The sequence below is a fragment of the Tinamus guttatus genome, unplaced genomic scaffold (assembly GCF_059628265.1).
Source record: "Tinamus guttatus ecotype Peru unplaced genomic scaffold, ASM5962826v1 Tinamus_guttatus_pri_ptg000051l, whole genome shotgun sequence".
NCBI classification, from domain to species: domain Eukaryota; kingdom Metazoa; phylum Chordata; class Aves; order Tinamiformes; family Tinamidae; genus Tinamus; species Tinamus guttatus.
Genome location: NW_028288585.1, coordinates 1698011 through 1720160, shown reverse-complemented (window position 1 = coordinate 1720160; position 22150 = coordinate 1698011). Strand labels below are relative to the sequence as shown.

The window sequence follows — 22150 nt, the reverse complement described above, 5'->3', positions numbered from 1 at the left end:
TTAGCAAAGTAGTCTAATCTCAAGAAATCAAAATAAAGCAACAAGAAAATACTGAATATTCATGAAGTCTTTGGTACTAATTCACTTGAAGATGTCAAATGTATCAGGAAGTTAGCTACATCAGAATGATGGGTAGAAAACCCTGTCTCCCTCCCTGTGAGTGTTTGAGAAAAAGAATTCTGCCACTGCATTGAGCTTTATTAAATAATTAATTCCATGTAAAATTGATCATTTTGCATTAGTTTGGCCTGTCATTTCCTGTCCATAAAGCAAAACAGAACAAAGCAAAATAAAACAAACAAACAAAAAAACAGAAATATTTTGCTCAGCATCTAATGCTTATTACTACTTTGATTTTTTTTCAGGTCTACCAGCATTAGTGGTTGCAATATCAATAGGCTTTACAAAGACAAAAGGATATGGAACAACACACTAGTAAGTCAATCTGAAATGATAAATTATGTATTTAATTAACAAGACTTGTATAACCATCGGGAATTTTATAGCATAGTCTATAGGTCTGCATTCACTTTTGGAACTGCCTTGGGAATCAATAAGTGATCCAGAGAAGAACAAAAAAGAAAACCGCATCCCAATCTTGGCCTAAGCTCAACAAAGAGTCAAGGATCCTGGATTTCCAGTGAGCACTTAAGGCATCAAGTTTTTCAGAAGTGGTGAGGATTAGATCTGCAAACTAGGTCTTATATTTATATATATATACACATACACACATATATATATGTGTGTATGTGTTATATATATACACATACACATATATATATATGTGTATGTGTATATATATATATAAATATATAATTTACCAAGAAGATCCTTTAATTTTGTGGTCACCTGCTGCTGGTTTCTAAACATGTCTACAGCTGTGCTGGCAGAAGTATTTCTAGCACCCAAGATTTTGCCAAATCTGCCCTTCTCTTATTCCTTGTGGAAGGAGTTTAGCCTAAGTGTCCTGTCTGTCAGCAGAATGTCCTGGCACCTGAGATGTTATGTATGCAGGAGCGCATTTCCCTCAGTCTCCCTGTTTGGAGTTCTCCTCACGTTCCTTAAGAAATTAAGTATGCATCTGGACAGAAAGAGAGGAAATATGATTCTCTAGATTGGTAATGAGGGCATTCATCAGGGATGTGGGTAAGTTAGGTCAAGTCCTTGCTTCACTGAATATTTAATTGTTTTGCTTAGCATCATCACTGGGTGAGAACGGGATTCCCCCTCCCTGTCCGATGTGTCCCATTCTGTGGGCAGGATAGACTTCAGGTTCTTGTTCTGGCTCTGGGTGGTTAAGAATTAAAAAAAAAAAAAAAAAGAAAGAAAGAAATGAAAAAGAAAACTCCTCTCGCTTAAAGCCTGCTTTAACCACTGAGTGCTTAAATTTTAAAGTGTCAGAACATGTGTCGTGCATTTTTTAATGAGGAACGACTTACCTAATTGAAGCACTTATCCCTTGGACAGCACTTATGGCTGGGAATCATTGGACACTATATTGAGACCTGTTCCTCAGGTCAGTTTTTTTCTAGGTTATATGAGCTCATCTTACTAGTTTTTTTAATATTTAGTCAAGGAAATAGGACAGAAAATCTGTTAGGCTATGCAAATTACAAATTGCAATATCACAATGTCCACATCCCACTGTGGATCTAGCCCCGTGCCTTACAGGATCAATCCCATTGCTGAAGTTATTCATCCGTGACTTCAGTTAATGTTGTTCTTCCTTCCTTCCTTGCTTGAATGCATTTTTAAAAAGAGGATATACTGAAATATGCAGACAAAGCTACAAATCATATATTAAGGATGCAATGGCAAGTAAGGAGGTGTGGGTCTGTGCATATAATTGGAGATCTTCTCCCAGTATTCAAAGTCAGCTGGCACAGCACTGTGGAGTGAAAGGACAAAATGAGGTGTGCAAGAGGCAAATGACCAATAATGCAGGTTTCATAGCTTATTTGCAAATACCTTTTCCTGACATTTGACATCTCAATAATCCAGAGAAAACAATGGAAAGGAGTTTGCTCCTCTACCACCAGCTGATGTGCTGCCCCACTCAGACAAGGAGCTGCCCACAAAGACCTGTGTGCTCTAGTTGTTGGTCTGCAGGAGAGAAGAGCTTCTGAGCTATTTTAGCATTACCTACCATAAAGCACTTTCTGAAGTGCTTATACTAAGGAATATTTGGCCTTTTGGGCTATATTCAGATATACATGTGCTGACACCAGTAATATGTCTTATTGCAAGCGATTCCTCTTTTTTGAAAGAGACTTTTCCAAATAGGTAAGCTTATAAATGAAAATAAAGTAATCGATTCTAGTCCCATAGTCCCGCACATGAAGAGATTCACTGTGAGGGAAAAGGCCCAAGGATCTTTGAAAAAGATTTTAAGTAGGAGATACATTGGCTTTAAAGAAAAGCTCTGAAACATAAAACATCATGATCTCAGTTTCACAAGGCAATTATGCATATATAACTGATGGGGGTGGACCTGTTCCGTGATTAAGTTGCCTCTGATTCCTTCCTCTTTCAGGCAGCTCTGCTTATTAGACAATTATAGTACTGTGCATATAAAACCACATATGAAAACTCTGTTTCATACTGGCGCTTGTTCTGATACACAGCTACAAACAGGAAAGAGTTCCTGAAAATAGCAAAAAAACACAGTGACAAGGTTTTTTTGGTATTTCAGGAAATCTGAGAAAGTTTTGTGTTTACAGAGTGAGTTTTTTTTCCCATTATTTCTTTGGATCTAGTATGGGCCTCCCATCCTCAGACAATTGCAGCCATTAAGGCACCACTACAGTAAGAGAGAATTAATGAACCACTTTGACATACTCCTGTAAATATACAGTGCTCTCTATTACTGAGCTATCTATTACAGTTAAGTTGTAGGAATTCATGACAAGAGCAAAAGTTAAAATTTCATCATAGACACATTATCCTGAAAGGAGGATTCCCTCTCTCAGAGAGCATCCAACTACTCCAGGATGTATGGCACACACAAGCAAGTCTGCAGATACTTCATCATTCAGCAGAATTTTATGACCGTGTAACATGGTCCCATAAAACCAGCAGCGACTCTTAAAACTAATCAATTTATATGGCTTTCTGCTATGTGGGGAATAGGGAGAAAGAGCACAGAACAGGAGAACAAAACAAAAACAGCTATAAAGCACTGAAAAGTAAAAGCTATTAGAGCAAAGAAAAAAGAGAAAAAAAAATGGTCAAAAACCTGTCTGCAGCTCCCTGACAGTATACTCAGGTCCTGGACAATTCTTCAGAAAGTCCGGAACTAAAAAAGATTGGGAATCTGTTATTAACTAGCAGATATGGAGCATATTGTACTAATCACATCCTAGACTATCGGCAATTCAGATTGTTGAAAACTCAAACTAAAAAAGGCAGCCTTTACAATTTTTTCCCAACTTTATTCACAAACTAAAGTCATTTTATCAGCTGTTTGCTTGTTGGCATGAGAGAGGGTCTTAAAGATTTTTGTAACAAAAACTTATTTGTTTCTATTTTAAAAAAAAAGCTTTATGACTCCTTTTTCAGCACAGATAGATACTTCAAATTGCATTTCAAACATAGTATGTAAACAATATTTATGGACTGTTGTATCTCTCTGCTAATAAACATGAACATTTCAATGATGTGTTTTAGTTAAGCACAGTGTTATTTTTAGTGTGTTTTAAAGTTCAGACTAATTGGGTAATGTACCCTAATACATACCTCCTTTTCAGAAGCCCATGTTTTCAGTTTTTCAAAATAAATAACTTCATTGTTGGAAAAATAGAAACAAAAATTGTAGAAATTTTTGAAAATGTTTTTCTTTGACATTACAAAAATAAATTAAGCATTACTTCTGTAATGGTTTTTGAGATCTGGTATAGAATAGCATGACAAATATTACATTTTTAATAGTAAAACAGATATAAATTATTTACATAAATTTGTTATTCTCGAATTTAGTGTTCTGATGTAGCTGTGTTCACTTGGCAAATTTTGCATGGCTTCATTGCCATGGGAAACACTTTTTCTCTTTGCAGTTAAAATTCCAGACCTAACAGACCATTAATATTGTGATGTGTTTGTGTTTAATTTACTTGATTTTAAAAAAAAGTACAGAAAGAGCACTGGGTGGAAAAAAAAAACTATGTTTCTAATGTGATTGTTTCTTGATGAGACATACAAGTAAATTATCTGGAGACATATACTTGAATTTTTTTATATGTACGTGTGATAGTGTATTCAAGTAAACATGCAGTTCTTTGAATGCATAATCACCAGGAAAAGAACACTGCTGCATTTACTTTAGTGTGTGCAGCTCCTGAATATGTGCAAGAAAGGATACATGGATCATGATGTATCAAATATTTAGCATTGGATTCTGTAAGCGCTCTGTGTTTGGATAGATTATGGTTTTCCGTGAGTCTTAGTGCAGTATGACAAAGTATGCAAGATTGGTAAGTCACCAGAAAATATAGTTTTCAGATACTTTAAAAATATATTTGTTTTCCAAATATTCTAAAGAAACAGATAAGTTAGATCATATATGATTTTTCTTTAGAGAGAGCTGCATCTGTAAGACCTTTTCTTAAGAGTAATTACTAAATAAGTGTAGATTTTTAGAAACATCTATTTTTTTATTTAAGCTCTACATAATAGTTATTTGACCTTTCGTTGTTTTGAGCATAGAACTGTCAGACATTATAAGCTAGAAATGTGCCTACATGCCTATATGGCAAATCCTGTTTAGTTTACTCATCACACATGATTAGAGGAAATTTAACAAAGATTTACAAGTGTATTTTGTGTTATGCTCATAATAAGTTTTAATCATTTCAGTATATGTATAATTTGCATTGAAATTTTTGAAACATTAACAATTGGGCTCAGTAATGGAAACTGCTTTTCAGCTGTATATTTATGATCATATCAAAATCATTTAACTCTCTCTTTTGTGCCCATATATCTTTATATGTACGATTGAATATACATCAGGAGAATCTCATACTGGAGTAAATATCAGTGTTTTCTTGGCAATATGATATGCTTATTTTTAATTTGTGTTAGTTTTTCTCTAATGTTCTTTCCAGCTGTTGGCTGTCTCTGGAAGGAGGGCTACTTTATGCTTTCGTTGGACCTGCAGCTGCTGTTGTCTTGGTAAACATTAATATCATTTTTAATATTTTCATACAAAACGATGGAATATGCTATTTCAATTGTGAAGGCTTAGCTATAGAACAGCATTAAATTTTTCTGTAAACATTGAGCTTAGTGTTGTTTAACATAATTTCATTTTTTTGATTCAGTTAACTGTATCACATCTTTTACATCAGTTCTGTATCTCTCCATGTGCTGTGAAAGAATAATGTGCTGCCTGGTTACACAGCAGACTAGTTACAGGCTTCGCTGAGTTATTATCAACAGCGTCTACGTAGCTATCAGTGCCTTGTGAAGTTCATGGCGGGCTCGATTCAGTGCTGCCTGACAGAGTATTGCTGTGCCAGCAAAGGCAGCAAGGGCTCTGTGCCTACTGCTTTTGCAGGAAAAAGGAAAAAAAAAAAAAAAAAAGCCATGGTATCTGAGAGATGTTACTCATTTGTGCATTGGTCTTGCACAATCCTGGAAATGCATTAAGGTGTAGGATTCACTATGCCTGACTGTGGAGACGTCTGCAATGTCGGGTTCTGCATCTAAGCAAGTTATCACAATCAGTGAAGAAAAACCATAGTTAAAGGGCCCAAATCACCAGAACTCTTTCAGATGTCCACCTGAGGATAAGATCAGTGACACTCCGCATGCGCCACTGGTTGCTGCTCTGCAGCTTGTATGACCTTTGTATAACCATTTGTTCTGCGTTTTTTGCTTACATCTGAAATGGAGATTACAGGTTTTGGGTTTTTTGTTGTTGTTGTTGTACCAGGATCACCACCAGTTGTTGCTGATTTCCCCTTGCAAAAGTCAAACAGTCTTAGTAGCCATCAAAGATATAGCCATTCTGCTATAAAGATTCTCCTGATATTGATGTTTACTACTCCCATAGAGTATGTCTCAGCATTGCCTGGAGGCAAGCCAGGATCCTTTTGTACAACTCACAGTCCCTGTCATGGTAGAGAAGCCAAGGATGTTTACAAAAAGCCAGTCATAATTTTCACGCAGAACTGTATGTTCCCTGTGTAATTGGCAAGCTTTATTCGGAGGTGTTTGAGCTCCCAGCCGCAGTTCGCCCTCCCATTAGTTAGTAGCTGTGGAAGGAGCTGTTCTATGCAACCACTTAAGGCTAAGTGTATGCAGCAAAAGAATTATATAGCAGCAGCTGAAAAATGTAAATGCTGAAATGAAGTGATGATAAGAAGGACTGAAAAAGAGATGGCAGGAGGGATTGGGGACCATGAGGTATTTTGGAACAGGTCTTTATAAATCTGTCTAAAAGAAAAAAAAAAAAACAGGTTTCCCTTTTCTATATGCTTCCTGCCACTCCCTCTCCCCTCCCCCCCAAAAAGAAAAAAAAAACTAAAAATGAGCATTTTTAGTATATTCAGTCTTCGGTGTTACCTCTTTGTAGGCTCATGCAGAGTTAGGTGCATAGAGGTTAGTTTGAGAATACATAGCATTCATCAAATTGTCCATTAAATGCAATTAGTGTATCCACTGAGTGCCAAAGTCTGACTGCTGAAATACTAGATTAGTCTTTTAGGTTAGATCTTCAATGGATGTGTGTGATCTCAACATCACTTTCTTTAATGGGGCTAAGCAAACTTACCCAGCCATTCATTTGTTCCTCTAAGTAAAAGGGAACTGCAGTCAAACAAGGCTTATGCCTGGCATTTTGCTGAAAGATGTAGACAAGCTTGATGCACAGGGCAATATGGAAAAGCCAGTCTGCTTCTTCTTAAACAAGGACACTTACCTATGCATTAAATGCTTAGAAAGTAGCATGTTTAGGTCGTTTGTGTGCTGTACAACTAGGTCTGCTATCTGCACACAATTCAGATTCAGTGTTCTGTGTCCTGGATTAGGTTATATGATTGCAATTAAAACTGAGGGAATACTAAAGCTATATCAAGTTCATTGCTCGCAGGCAAGTATGCATATACTTTGCTACCAGACAGAATTCAAGATTCAGAAATAAGGTGTTGCAATGTTTGTGTGAGACCTATTTAAAATATGCACTTTATTGTGTTTGGAAATTGTGCCAAATTATCTCTAGTGAAACACTCCGGTATGGACACACTCATGTCCAACATGAGACATATTGGAAGCATGAAAAAGGAAGTTTCTGAATAAATATGCATAAATAAATAAATAAAAATGTTTCTGAATATATCAGGATAAAAATATTTTCTTTCAGACACTAAAGGCTCAACTGTGTGTTTTCTGTTTGACAGGTCAACATGGTGATTGGCATTTTGGTCTTTAATAAACTTGTTTCCAGAGACGGAATCCTAGATAAAAAGCTCAAACACAGAGCGGGGTAAGCAACAATTGGGTTAACTTCTATGAAGATTATATCACCAATTTTCAATTACAAATATTCACCAAAATGCATTTGATTGTGCTTTGAACTTTTAAATAAGTGTAACAGCGTGTCTAACAGATTCCATTCATCTCAAAAGTTGCAGTTGCATTATTCTGAGGCAATGCAACTAAACAGACTAAACATAATAAAACACAAGTACAACAGTATTAAGTGAGTAAGAATGAGGACTGAACAAATCTGAGCAGGGGTTTTGCTATAGTGTCACACATTTAGAATTATTGCAGTTCAGAAAACAATTTTATGAAATGTATGTACAGAAGGAACCTTTTTTTTTCCCTTGCTATGAGCTTTAAATACTGTGGTGTCTAGCATTTTCCAGTGACACAGCCTTAGTGAGGTTATGGCACTCTGTTCTGGCACTCTAACTATGTGAAGAATTTGCTTGTGTTTTTATATACACAGAGGTATTGTTTAAATTAGTGTGATGAAAATTGAAAGTAAAAAAAATGCTTTAAAAGACAAAAATTATACTTCTTTCTGTCATTATTTGTTTGCAATTTCATTTAAATTCAGTGTTTTCTCATGAGAGAGAGAGGATTATAATAGAGTTCTTTTCAAAACCCATGTTCTTCAGTGGAACAGAGCACTGTAACAGCAAAAATAGATTCATTCACTGTTGGAGAAAAATATTTCACATGTGCATCATCACTTGTTTAATGCTTAGGAAAATATCTCAGAACTTCGCATAATGGTAAACTGCAGTATATTTTTACAGCTACATCTTTTGAGTATTCTGTCTTCTGGGCCAGTTTGTACTTAACAGCAACAATGTCTGAGTTCTAGCAGTGATAGCAATGATATTTTCATTTTACTGTATATTACAGCTGCTGGTAAACTTCTTAAAGCTTCAGTTTGAATTATTTTATCATCCTGGTAACAGTACCATTCCTGAAAAGTTCAGTTCCTTGGTTAGATGAGCAGATTTATGATAAACATTTTGGCTGGTGATTTGCATTTGATATTAATTTAGTTAAATACTTCTGATTTTCTGTTCTTTTCCCTCTCTTTCTGACAAAAATGTTGCCCTTTTCCTTAGAAAGTATTAATTTCTTGATCTTACCTTTGTCTACATTGCTCCATCAACCTTATTAACTGTGTAATAACTGATAAAATATAGAGTATTGTAGAACTCTCCGAATTATTTTAAGAGCTGTAACTCTTTAGTAATCAGCAGATTCGATTAATATCTGCTCTAATTCCAGTGATTTCAGGAGTTGGACCAGCCACAGGTTTGGCTTCAGATGTTTTCTAAGGATGTCAGAACTTACATCTAATTGTATGATTTTTTTTCAGCTACTCTGTTGTATGCGAGAGAAATCTATTTGTTTATAGTATGCTTTCCTGGTGAACCAAATAACTTTCCTTCTAAAAGTGTACGACAGTAAAAGGGTATTTTACTTTAAAGTAAAAGGGTGAAGAACTATAAATTATGCTGTCAGAAGCAATCCAGCACCTTTAGGGAAGCCTATAGGTGCCCTCATCAAGCAACAATCTAACTTCTGTAATAGCATGTGAAAGTGGCTTGGCAACAGCATTGCTTGCTACTACTTGGCAAGAAGTCTTGAGTCATTCCTTGGAGCATGGGAATTTGTGCAGTGTTTGGTCTCCATCAGAAAGGGTGTTGTTGCTCATTTCTCAAATATCTTTTGCCAACTATGCTCAGGAAGGCAAATTTATTCTTTCTGGTGAAGACTGGGGTTATATCTGTAGTTCATTCAGAGTTCAACTATAGAAATTATTAATGTAGAATCAAAGCAGCATATGGGGCAAAAATTGCTAACTCCAGCCATTTCTGCCTTAGTAAGTATCTGGTGAATCAACAAATGAAGAATAGGATATGTCATCTTGACAGATCTCAGTGAGTCTTTCTGGCTTAAGGGCAACAGAAATATATGTCCAGCCAGAAGGAATATATTTGGTTTTACAAACACAGCAGGTACTATTGTTATTTTCAATCTAGAGAACAGATTCATAGAGCTACAGAGAAGCTAGTGTGATAACATTAAAGCATTTCCTGTCAAGAACATAGAATCATAGAATGCTTAAGGGGAACCTTAAGAAGGGACCTCTAGAGATCATCTAGTCCAACCCCCCTGCACACACAGGGTCACCTAGAGCACGTGGCACAGGGTGGCATCCAAGCGGGTTTGGAAGATCTCCAGAGAAGGAGACTCCACAACCTCTGTGGGCAGCCTGTTCCAGTGCTCTGTCTTTTCCCAAGTCTGGTTTGAGTTTACTCAAGGCATTTTTTAAGGTTCATTCTTTAGAGTATATCTTTAGCTGGTATAAGCTGGTGTGGTTTCACTGACTTCTTTTTACACCTTACTATCAAATTTACACCAGGTCGTGGCTAAGCACTCTTGTTTATACTAAGAGTCATCTCTTGCTTTACCAAAATGGAAAACACTGGCGTTCAATGTTCGTTTTGGGTGGTATGTTTAAAAACATGTGAATGTTGCGTTTGGCAATAAGAACGAATTCAATCAGGTGAAATAACTGGGGGAAAAAAATGGAAGTGTTACCTTTCTTCACCATGTTCACTGCTTTCCAGCTGGAAATAGGTAAAGAATCTTCCCTGTTTATAATTGCATGTCTCAGTCATCTATGGTTATTTCTAGTTCTGATGGCAGAAAGATATGGAATAGCAAATATCTTTGCTTTGTCAACTCAGGAAGTTGAATGCACAATATACTCAAAAGAGAATTTAAATTCCAGGTTTTGCCCTTTAGCTCTTCTGACAGGTGCTGAGGTACTCATCAAAATGATTTGAGCTTAATGCTTGTGTACTGTGTTTTATTAAAAGGCAATACAGGTCACCCTTTTTTTAAGTATCAATTGATATTTATTTCATCAGATTCCATGCATTTCAAGCCCTGTATTCAGACCTTTGTATGGCATGAATAATATCACTTCAGATGTTAGTGGGTCATTCTCATCCTTAGTACAAATCTGATTATGCAGGATGCCCATACTGATTTGATGCATTTGACAAGTTCCTTTCCCTGATAGTGCTCTATAATTGTACCTACTTCATACCTCTCCTGTTTACGTCCTTTACCCTTTCTCAAGCAAGTCGGTTCGGATACAACAGTCTTTTCAGTGGTCTGAATAGAGGGATTTCACTCTGTGTGTCTATCCTAGCACGTGCTTATGTTTTCCTCAGTGTATTTAGCAGTTTTGATCACTGGACATTTGGGGCCTTTTTTGACTTAAATGGAAGAAATAGAGTCTGCATGAAATGAAGCCCCATAGCATTAACGTTTAAAGCTAACAATAATGTAAAGTACAAAGTACAGTTTTGCAACAGTCTAGAGCATTCATCTTGAATAAGTCTACTTAATTTTTCTGCATGACGTCATATTTAAAAGCTAAATTTCAGTAGCAACGTTTTTTGGTGACAATTCAATATTTTGTTCTTTTTGTGGGTGTTCTGTTTGTTTGCAGTCAGATGAGTGAGCCTCATAGCGGTTTGACGCTCAAATGTGCCAAGTGTGGAGTAGTTTCAACAACAGCTTTGTCAGCCACCACCGCCAGTAATGCCATGTTAGTCCTGATCATTTACATCTTCTTGTTACAAATCTTATACAGTGCATGTGAGACAATAGTTCGATGATGACGACTGTGTTTGCTAACACTGTATTGAGTGCTGAGCACATTTAAATACTTTTTAACAAAAAAAAAAAGCAAATGTGTTTATTAACTGAATACAGGATATTCTTTAGAACATAAAGTAGCACAGTTATATATTTGTCTGTGATTTTCAAGTTAACTTGATAAAGTGCCATTCTTAAGTACGTTTTATTTTAATAGTGAGCTTTTACTTGTTTGCCTACAATTTTACAATGCAGTTTTTCTCTTCTTTCAATAGGGCATCTCTTTGGAGTTCCTGTGTGGTGTTGCCACTTCTGGCCTTGACTTGGATGTCTGCAGTTCTGGCCATGACAGACAAAAGATCAATATTGTTTCAGATTCTTTTTGCAGTATTTGATTCATTACAAGGCTTTGTTATTGTCATGGTCCATTGTATTCTTCGAAGGGAGGTGAGGAATGGCTTCCCAGTTTTCTAAAGGGCTTTGTTCCTGCTAATCTCCCAACTGCTGTTTGATATTATATCCAGCTTGCTGTGCAGAAATATATTTTCTAGAAGGAAAAAAGTATTTTATGATGAGATGTGAAGAGGAACAAAGGGGAAGATCAATTAATTGTAGATGTAGAATGTCATTTTCAGTATAAAACTTAATTAGAGGTCAATATTAATCAAACCCAAGTTCAGCTTTTCAAGTGCTAGGCTCTCCCAAAATCATGAGTGATAGAAAAGCCTAACACAAATGCCCCTTTTTGAAGAACAAAAGCTATATATTTTTCTGAAACACTGATTCAAATACAAAATGATTCTACTTGTACTGTTCCTGAAAGAGGAAACAAAACAAAAAATGTGGCTGGTAAGTTTGAGCTCTCCTTTCAGTTCTACAACACTCAAGTCCTAATATACTTAAGCTACAGGGAAAAAGAGGATGGAGACAGATGTAAGCTTTGAAAACAGCTAGGAAAAGTTGAAGTCACTGTCCTGCCCTTCACAACTCTAAACCACCCACTGCTGAATTCACCACCACTCAAATCTGATGACAAAGCTATCACATTAAGTGCTCTTTAGCAGGAAACTACTGGCTCTGACTCCAGGAAAGTGTCCGTAATGTAGCTAATCTACTAACTAATCTAACATTTTTATTGAAATGGATTTGTGACCATTCACACAACAGCTTTACTGTAATAACTGTGGAAGTGACAATCTCTATCAAACATGAGCAGAAGCCCATGCAGGAGCATGTTCCGATAGCATATCTGTTACTGAGTTCATGTCTATTTTTCAGGACTTAAAAATTGGGAAGATGTTTCAGAAGAGGTTTATTGGCAATCACTGAGAGAGTGAGGAATCTCACACGGTGGTCTTCCTTTCCACCATTCAGAGTCTTCATATATTGAAGATCACAGAAAAAAAAAAAAGAATATAAGAGTATATTCTTGAAGAAATCACACAAGAATGATTTTTTTTCGTTGTGTCTTTATCCACTTTATACAGGCTATTCACTTTTTGTTTGTTTTGTTTGTTTTTGGTTATTCAGGATAAAAAGATGTGCAGAGTAAGAAATGCAAGTTAAGGCAAATTATTTTATGTATCCTCTTATTTCGCTATCATTTTCCTTCCCAAATTATATATATTTTTAATATATATATAATTTAATATATTTTTAATATTTTTATATATATTTTGTCATTCTAGAATTGAAGTCCACCATTTTACATATTCTCTTAGTAAAATAGTAAGACACTGCAACCATGTATACTTCATTTTTTCGGTAAAACAGTTCCCTACTGTTCCCTACTGTTCCCATCTAGAAAATTCCTCTTTCCATTGGGATATATTAGTAATCTGGGAAAGTGTATGCTAACTGTCACATATCCTTATATCCATATTTATTTTAAAAAATATGTATTTTTAGCTCAAGATTGCATATGAAACCTTCAAAATACAATGCATCATGAACAGCACTGTCTGTGAAGTAGGCAGAAAGCTTGCACCACATGCCTGTTAATCAAAATAACAGATTTGGTAAAAAAATAAAAATAAAAAGACCAATATCCATTTGAAATTCTAAAGATAACATGATGTGTAAAGGTAAAAAAATAAGAAATCAAAGCCTGATACAGTCAATTAATGTCAGAAGTTTATTTTGGAAAAATAACGTTTTGTTGGTTTAATATAAGATTGATGGATCTTTCCACAACGCCCCAAGCATCGCACTCAAGAGAGGTTCATAGCTTAATGACAAGTCTGAGGAAAGCACTTCTTTTTTTTCCTTTGATACTTTGATACTGTTGAACATCTCATTTCTCTTGCTCACCTTACAGGTAGGACTCAAATGATCAAGGTGGGATTAGGTTTTTCTATAATTAAACTCAGTTTTCAAATTTGTGGAGAATCCTGACGTGAGCCACTTTTAACTCAGTGATTCTCATGCAATCATTTCACAAAAATATATTCTTGTATGTCAATACAGGAATATAGAATCTTAATTGTTTTTGTGTGTGTAAAGCAGTAGCTAGCTATGGTTTACTTTGTTCACTGCTTTTGTGGCAAATCGCATATGCAGATCTCATTGCCAGCAAAGAACCATCACTTTGGTTAACTACTTAAAGGAGTCATTCCATTAAGTCAATCTTGACAATTATGGGCCTGCTGCTGACACTGAAATTCTAAAAGAAAGGCATCCATTAATACATCTAATAAGGATATCCACATAGTGCTTTAGAAATGATCTCATAAGAAAATTTCCCAGTGAGACCTCAAAAGCACTGTAGTACCGTCTGATCATAAAGGGGAGGTTTTTTTTTTTCATCAGGCATGAAAAGTTAGGTAGAAATAAAAGTACTGTGACAAATTACTCAGTAATGAGAAGATTAGCTCAGTCAAGATTATGACAGTGAAGGTGGAGGAAGACAGAAGAATAGACATACTGTTGTTTGAACTGTAGCTGACATTACACATTGTATCTTCTCTTACTCTCCAGATCTAAATTATAGATGGGCAAAACATTTGAGGATATGATTAAGGGTTTTTTTGATTGTTTTTGTTTTTCTATGGGAGTATAAGAGTTCTTCAAGGACAGCAGAGAAGTAAGTGTTGATGCACTTGAAAAAAAAATCAAAAATATGTTGTATAGATCAGTTTGCAGCAGCAAAGACATAACTATTAACTGAAACAAATTAATATACAGAAGGAGACTTATCTTCAATAAGGCATGTTTCAAACTGTCTCCTCAGTCTAGCTGTAGAAACCAGGTCAGTCCCCGATATAAGCCAAGACAGTGGCCATCGTGCACAGTGTGCAATAAAGTCTTTGCACTGCACTTGATACCTCCCCAACTGAAAGAATCATCTGTTACTTTCTGTTGTCTGCAGAAGCGTTTTGCTCTGCCAGTACATATCAGTGAAAACCTGCCAACATATTTATCATACTTGATGACAACTACAAAGCTATTTCAGTTATAGCCTATAGGATTGATCTAATATTTATAGCATGCCACCATAGGCAAAACAATAATTCTGGCTGTCAGAAAAAAAAAATGTGGGGTGGAATATATCACAATAAAATTCAAACAAAGAGGACAGCCCAGCTTTACTATGCCCTTATTATTGTTAATCTACAAAGATAGAGAGACTTCTACAGTTATTTATAAAACGCTTTTGTTTCCCCTTAACTTATTGACATAAACATAGATAGCAGAAATATTTTGGACTTCTAGAAGTCAGAATTATTTCCAGAAGTAAAAGTATGCCGCATCAATAATGTTGCGTGAGAAGGGCTACATTAGGGAGCCACAGGGGGTTTGCTAACCAAGAAATAAAAAGGACAGAGAAGTAAGTGATGCACTGTGTTCAGTTCTGCCTGCCGGAACCAGTGTAAGGTGTTTGGGAAAGACAAATCTCTCTATATCTCTATTTCCTAACTTCTAAAATAAGCATAATTATACTGTATATTTCATCTGAACAACTTTAGAAATTAGGTAAGAAAAATGCAGAGAGTTATGTATTATTGCTTTGTATTGCCTTCTTAGGCTGGAAAGGTGACTATTTTTTTCTCTTCTTTTTGCTGTTTAAATACTTAATTGGGCATTGGAAGAATGTGCATTGTAAGTCACAGAGCAGAGATTGAGAGCAAAAGCTAGTGCTACAGCTTCTTAACCATCAGAGCAAAACAGTTTGCCTGACCTGCCTGCACTCAAGATTGTCTGAAGCTAATTTGAATCATACTGAGTAACTCTGGTTCTGCTGCTTCTGGGAGGAAACTGCATGCATTTTCTCCTTTTGCTGTGCTCCGTTGACTAGAGTGCATTTGGATTAAATGCACCGTTGGCATCTAAAGCCCACATTTCTGTATTGCAGGAGAATAAAAGAAAAAGCATGAGTAGGGAGAGGGTTAGTTATAAAAGCTTGGAGTTGGTTACTGTTGCTAAGGAAACCACTTCCTTGGTATCCGCACGTTCATCACATCTGCCTCCCCTGCTCCGCCTGCCTCTACAGACGGCTTGTAACTTGATGTTAGGAGCAGGGAACAAGATTATGCTTCAAAGTAGGATAAAGATAACCCAGGCTTTACATATTCAAACAACAATATTGAATAGCTGGCTTTAAAAAACAAGCAAGTATTTAGGCAGCTCAACTTTTTATTTCTGATGTGTGCGAGGATGCCTAGAGGTTGCAGCATATGTCAATATTATGGACATGGCTCTGTTTGACATTTTGTTGACATGCCCAAATAGTATGTTGCTCACATTTAGAAAATGTTGTAAGAAGCATGCATATTTAAGAGTATCCTAACATCCATTACAGAAAATGCTGAAAACTTCATTCTTCTTTCTATTCTATATTAGTCTTCTTCCACCTGCAGCAGTCACTTGTCAAGACTGCAGAGCACTTTTACTCACTAAAGGTTTGAGCACTTTAAAATAATGCTTCCTAATTACAAAAAAAAAAAAAAAAATCCCCATTTTGTTTTCCTTTTGTGAAAACTCTGAAGGAGCTTGCAAGTAGAATACGGTCTATTTAGAGGCGAAACCTTATGTTCAGCTTTCATTACTGAATTATTCTTTTTTGATGACTACAAATTATCCATAGATTTTTGATAGGCATTTCATTAACAATATTTCCATATTCAGAAGGGAAAGGATACTAGTTTGTTTTCTGTTTGGAGGTCACTGAAGTAAGTTACTATTTTTCAAGTTGCATCTAGCAGTCAGGTTGATAATATTGATGTAATTACAGGAATTTATGGAATCAAAATTCAAGTTTTAAAATATTTTAATTATACTGTCAAAATACTGATAAAAATACTCCTTTCATTCCAAAAGTTGTTTTGCTGTCCCTAATATGTGTGAGAATTCAGCAAAATTTATTTGCATTGTACTGTCAGCAAACGGGAACTGCATTTTTGCTCTGGTTATGGTTCTCTGATGAACCACAGCTTTCTGGCAAAATAATTGCATAATAAAACCTATTTATACATACATTCTGCTCAAAATCCAAGTCTTTCCTATAGAAAGGCGATTCTTGAAATCTTTTTGTGATTTAGGGCAAGTTTCCAAATTGACTTCATGAATCTGACTAATTAAACAGTAATTCTTTAGAAGTTCCACTTTTCAGTTTTAGGAAACCAGACTCCATTCAAATAGTCCAATAGTCAAATTATTACTGTGCTCAATCTGAAGTTGTTTTTCCCATTTGAAGGGTTTTACTCCTAGAAGAGTTTCAAGAGATTCCCTATAAAGAGTTAAAGCTTATGACTGGAATCAGTAACACCTTGCAAACTCACTTATACTTTAAAGAATACTTAGGAGAGCACTGTGCACCTTCCAAGAATCTTACTTGTATGAAGCAGAAAACAGGTTTTGTTTTGCAGTGGTTAGTACATTTATTAAGCCAGCTGTTAGACCTATACCAAACAGAATGAGAAGACAAATACTTCACCAAGAGAAATTTGGATATCTGGGTCATATACCAAGTCACCCATGTTTGATGGTTAATTTTGTCCATTGGCAAATTCAACTTTGTGGGGCTTCTGTGACTGACTGACAGACTTTGCACCAGCTAAAAAATACAGAAAATGTACGAAATGGCAGTTAGGCAATTATGTTTACTGGCTCTGGATTATTCAGTATGCTAAAGAAAAACCATGCATTATATTCCGTACAGTTTAACTTAATCTTTAATAACATTAGTATGTGATGTTGCACAAGAATCAGTACAAGATATTGTTTTCACAGGTTCAAGATGCATTCAGATGTCGACTAAGAAACTGCCAGGATCCAATCAATGCAGATTCTTCAAGTTCTTTTCCTAATGGACATGCTCAAATAATGGTTAGATTTTTTTTTCCTTTGACTCTGAATTTAGTGTTCCTAACCAAAAGAAAAGAACTTACAGGACTGTACATGGCAAGTATGGACAGCAGAAGCACTAACATCGTTTTAAAACATAAATCTGTTTAGGTCATTGTGTCCGTGATTAAATCTCTTAGGAAGTTTAAATTATTGGTGTGATCACTTAGTGAAGCACAGTGAATTAGTATCTTCCACCGCTGTTCTTTATGATGAAAGATCCTTGCAAAAGACATGGAAAAATAATCTAATAATATATAATGAATTTTTATACCATTGGTGTAAAAAGTACTAATGCATTTGACAGTCTTCTCTTCATGAAGACTTCAAAAATATTCTCCTCAAATTAATTCAGACAAGGAGAAAGTGCTGGAGACTCTAGAAGGAGAATCTATTTACTAGCTTGAACTACAGAGATAGTGAATGGATTGCTATACCAATTTGGATTTACTAATATAATTAGGTATACATTAAGTCAAAATATTGATCCCTTCATTTTCAATGACAGTTTGTCATTGTCTCCATTGATAATGGAAACAAGATCAGACCCTAAAAAGGCAAAGATCCTTGAGCGGGTGCCCTTGAAAAAAATAGTGAAAGAATCCAATGCATGAGTTTCACAGACAAAAAGGAGGTCAGTTTTAGCAATTTTTTTTAAAATAATAAACCTTTCATGGAAATAAAAATGTTACCGGAAAATACTTGAGTTCTAGAGCGAGCTATATAGCATTTTCTAACTATGAAAAGTGACCTTGGGTTTTCATCCATTAAAATTCATTCTTACTTCTGACAATTCCTTTTTACCCATTGGAACACATAACAGTTACTTTCAGATAGAGTGGACTAATTGGATTACACTTATTTACAGTAATTTATATTGCAGGATATTTTCCGTACTTCTGTTTAAAAAATTATTATGAAAAATGTCCTTAAAGATGATCCTTCCATGAGAAGTAGAAGCTACTCTTCCATATACATAAAAATATACACTGTATTGTGTTATTAAAATTACATACTCCCACCTATTTTATTTTATTTTTTCTGGTCAGGCAGCATACTTTGAAAACCACCCAGTTATACTTTAGGAAACTTTGTAAAGCTCTGCTGTTGTAAAACAATATACTTCACCTTCTCAGCAACAAGAACCACTTTTAAGAGACTATGACTCTGTAAGTAGGACATTTTGGAAGCGCTAGTTGGAAAAAAGGCATTGTGGTCCGGTTTTCAATTAATAATAGCTGTCTTTTTTCATTGTTTCTTGTTACAGACTGATTTTGAAAAGGACGTGGACATTGCTTGTCGATCAGGTAAGGACATTGGGACAGCCATTTAGTCAAAAAAAAAAAAAAAAGAAAAAAATAAGAAAAATATCAGGCTGTAATTGTTCCCAACTTAAAGTTATAATTTTAAACTGATGCCACTGTATGAACACATTTATTTCATTTTCTATAAAAGCTTTGCCTCCCTCTGCATTTTAAAAATACACATTTTAACCAATTCACCCTGCCAACTTTGCTTAAGTAAAGTACGTACTGAAAAATAAATGGTCTTTTAAACCCTAGAGAAATTTTAGATCTAAGAGATAGCCCTAAAGGATATTTTTTTCCTACAGAGGTAAGTCTGTCTAGACTCTCTATTTTCAATGAGGAGAAGCGGAGAAAGAGTGACACTTCTCTGCAGGGTGAGTCAGGGCAAGAGTCTACCTTAGCTGTTGCCCATCACACACCCTGATGATACTGTTTCTTTTTTCTGGTTATAAGGGGAGACAAGAAGGATGATCTCAGTAAGGTGAAGTTTGAGTTTCCAAATACTCACCCTTAAAAAATGCTGACTTTGTCTTTTTGGCAATAAGGTACTGGTCTGTATATTTTAGCTTTTTTTTTTTTTTTTTTTTTTTTTTTTATGTGCATGCCAAAAGGAGAAAGGCAGTATATTGTAATGCAAATGCATGCCTGCAACCGACTATTGCAGAGAAATATTAGTCCATGAATCCAATATTAGTCCATTTAGTTCCCTTTTTTTTACCTCTGTCAACATTGCTCTGCATTTCAAATAGCCATGTCAGGGACCTCCTTAAGGAGGTAGACTTTGAATACTGTTACAAACAGGCTTTACTAGGTAAAAAATTAAGCTCTTTTCCCTTTAATGGAAGATTTAGTAACACATCACTGAAAGAACATACTTAACATGCGTAACTGGAAACAACGCATGAAGGAGATGAGCATGTGAAGGGAATGTAAATTTTTGCTAAGTCACAGTGCTGTATATCTGCAAATGCCCTAATCCTTCCCTCTTGTAACATTATTGAGAGAGAAATTGTTTTTTTCCTATTTGAAAAACCAGAGAGAGCATTGCGTGATGTAGTAGAGTGGGCTGCCTGATGAGCTGTTTGCTGTGAAACATTGCAGTGAACTGACAGATTCTGGAGGATCTGGGTCATCAAGACCCTCCGGCTACAAAAGGGGATCTAAATGTAGCACTCGAGATACTCCAAGTCATCTTGCTGTCTGAGCCCATGAGCTGAATTTCACCGCACAAGCTAGAACCGTTGTAAATTAACCTATTATTTTAAACTGGGACAAGAGAATCCTGACATCTAACTAGAACATGTCCAGTATCAGGTTATTTAAAAAAAAAAAAAAAAAAAAAAAAAAAGTTCTTATGTAGCCTTTTTATTCCATTACAACGCTTGAGTTATAGACTTATTATATATATATTTAATGAAATTGAATAGAGTCTCTGGTCTTGAATGCGTCCTTCAGTGTCCCTGGAATTTTTGTAGTAGATGAAGAGACTGATATTTTTTATGTGTAAAGCCTAGCCTAATAAAAATTGCTGGGTGTTGCTACGGTCTTAACCAAGGTTGCTACAGTCTTGACCAGGGAGACCTACATCAGAAGTGGTTTATGACTGTTTTATGAGACATGTTTCTGTTTTTATAAGCTTACTGAATGTGGTAAAATATGTCTTTCTGCTATCAGTGCAATTCCTTCCTAATTTGATTATATGCCACTTTTATTTAGTCAATAATTGCATACGGAAGAATTAAAAGAAATCAGTGAACAAAATCAGTGAAATAAATCAGTGAAAAAAATAGCAGCTCAGAAACACATGTCCATAATTATAATCTTACAGAAGATCATTAGGATGGATTTAAAAAAATGATTTTGCTTTACATTCTGTTTTGACTTTTTCCATGGGGTTATTTGTAGCTAATAATGGCAGTACAGATGCCATAGTGTATTTTTTTTTAAACTCTTAATCAAGCTCCATGTGGCTGACTTTTGCTTAAGCTGTAGGGCATGCAAGATCTACATGAGAAAGTAGGAATGACTGAAGGACTGCTTTTGATTTATGTAATTAAAGTAAGGCTTAAACAGAGATCTGTATCAGTTATATACAGTAGGTAGATGTTGATGAAATAAGACCCTTTTCAAAGCAATATTTATAGAAGTTATTTGATGGATTAAAGTTAAAATGTGTCTGTTAAAGAAGGCCACAATGTTAAAGAAGGCCACAACTAAAAGACGAAGTTTAGAGAGACATTGATTCACATTGTAAGAGCTCTTTTCTTTGATCTGCAGTTCTGCATAAAGACATCGGACCTTGCAGAGCAGCCACTATAACAGGAACACTTTCCAGAATTTCGCTAAATGATGAAGAGGAGGAAAAAGGACCAAACCCTGAAGGAATGAGCTATTCTACCTTGCCTGGAAACATCATTTCCAAAGTCATCATTCAGCAGCCCACAGGTCTCCATATGCCTATGAGTATGAGCGAACTGGCTAATCAGTGTTTGAAAAAAGACAACAGTGAGTTACGAAGGACTGTGTATTTATGCACTGATGATAACTTGAGAGGAGCAGATATGGACATAGTCCATCCTCAAGAAAGGATGATAGAAAGCGACTACATAGTCATGCCCCGGGGCTCAGTAAATACCCAGCCATCACTGAAAGATGAGAGCAAAATGAATATAGGCATGGATACGTTGCCTCATGAAAGGCTGTTACACTACAAAGTTAATCCAGAATTCAATATGAATCCCTCTGTAATGGACCAATTTAATATCAATTTAGACCAGCATCTTCCCACCCAAGAGCATATGCAGAATTTACCATTTGAGCCCCGCACAGCCGTAAAGAACTTCATTGCCTCAGAACTGGATGACAATGCAGGATTATCAAGAAGTGAAACTGGATCCACAATATCAATGAGCTCTTTAGAGGTCAGTGACACATAAAGAAATTGCATGCTGTGTTGTTCTAATTATATGATAAGGTAATAAATAGTGCCTTGTGTTTACAGGTTGCTGCTAATGTTTTAAATCAGCATAAATTATTGTTTGAAATCATGCACTGCTGTTCATATTCCTCTTAGTATCAGAAGTATTTGTACCTAGAAAACAAGGATAAATTTTCAGAACCATTCAATATGAAACTATTCATAGGGGGTTCAACCTGTTACACAACTGCCAAGGATTTCATGACCTACCAGGTAAAGTCCACTGGGAAATACTGTGCTGCCATGAGAAGAAAAAACGTTCCTGCCAGATGCAAATGATGATCATTGACTCCTCCTGCACAAGTAATTGAAAACACTTGTAATTTTATTGCTGACAATATGTCTCATGAAAAAGAGTTTGTTTGAAATGTCTGATTCTGCT

At 35.7% G+C, this 22150-nt stretch overlaps 1 protein-coding gene across 5 annotated transcripts in view; it reads left to right on the top strand.

The window, feature by feature from the left end:
- Positions 1-22150, top strand: part of ADGRB3 (adhesion G protein-coupled receptor B3) — a 416394-nt gene that overhangs the window by 373940 nt on the left and 20304 nt on the right. For all 5 annotated transcript variants that reach the window (XM_010216525.2, XM_088539906.1, XM_088539905.1 and 2 more), the window contains 8 exons: positions 366-435; positions 5103-5169; positions 7398-7483; positions 10994-11092; positions 11418-11589; positions 17371-17466; positions 18752-18791; positions 21069-21712. In XM_010216525.2, coding sequence (XP_010214827.1) covers positions 366-435; positions 5103-5169; positions 7398-7483; positions 10994-11092; positions 11418-11589; positions 17371-17466; positions 18752-18791; positions 21069-21712 — 1274 coding nt within the window. The remainder of the gene's footprint in view (positions 1-365; positions 436-5102; positions 5170-7397; positions 7484-10993; positions 11093-11417; positions 11590-17370; positions 17467-18751; positions 18792-21068; positions 21713-22150) is intronic.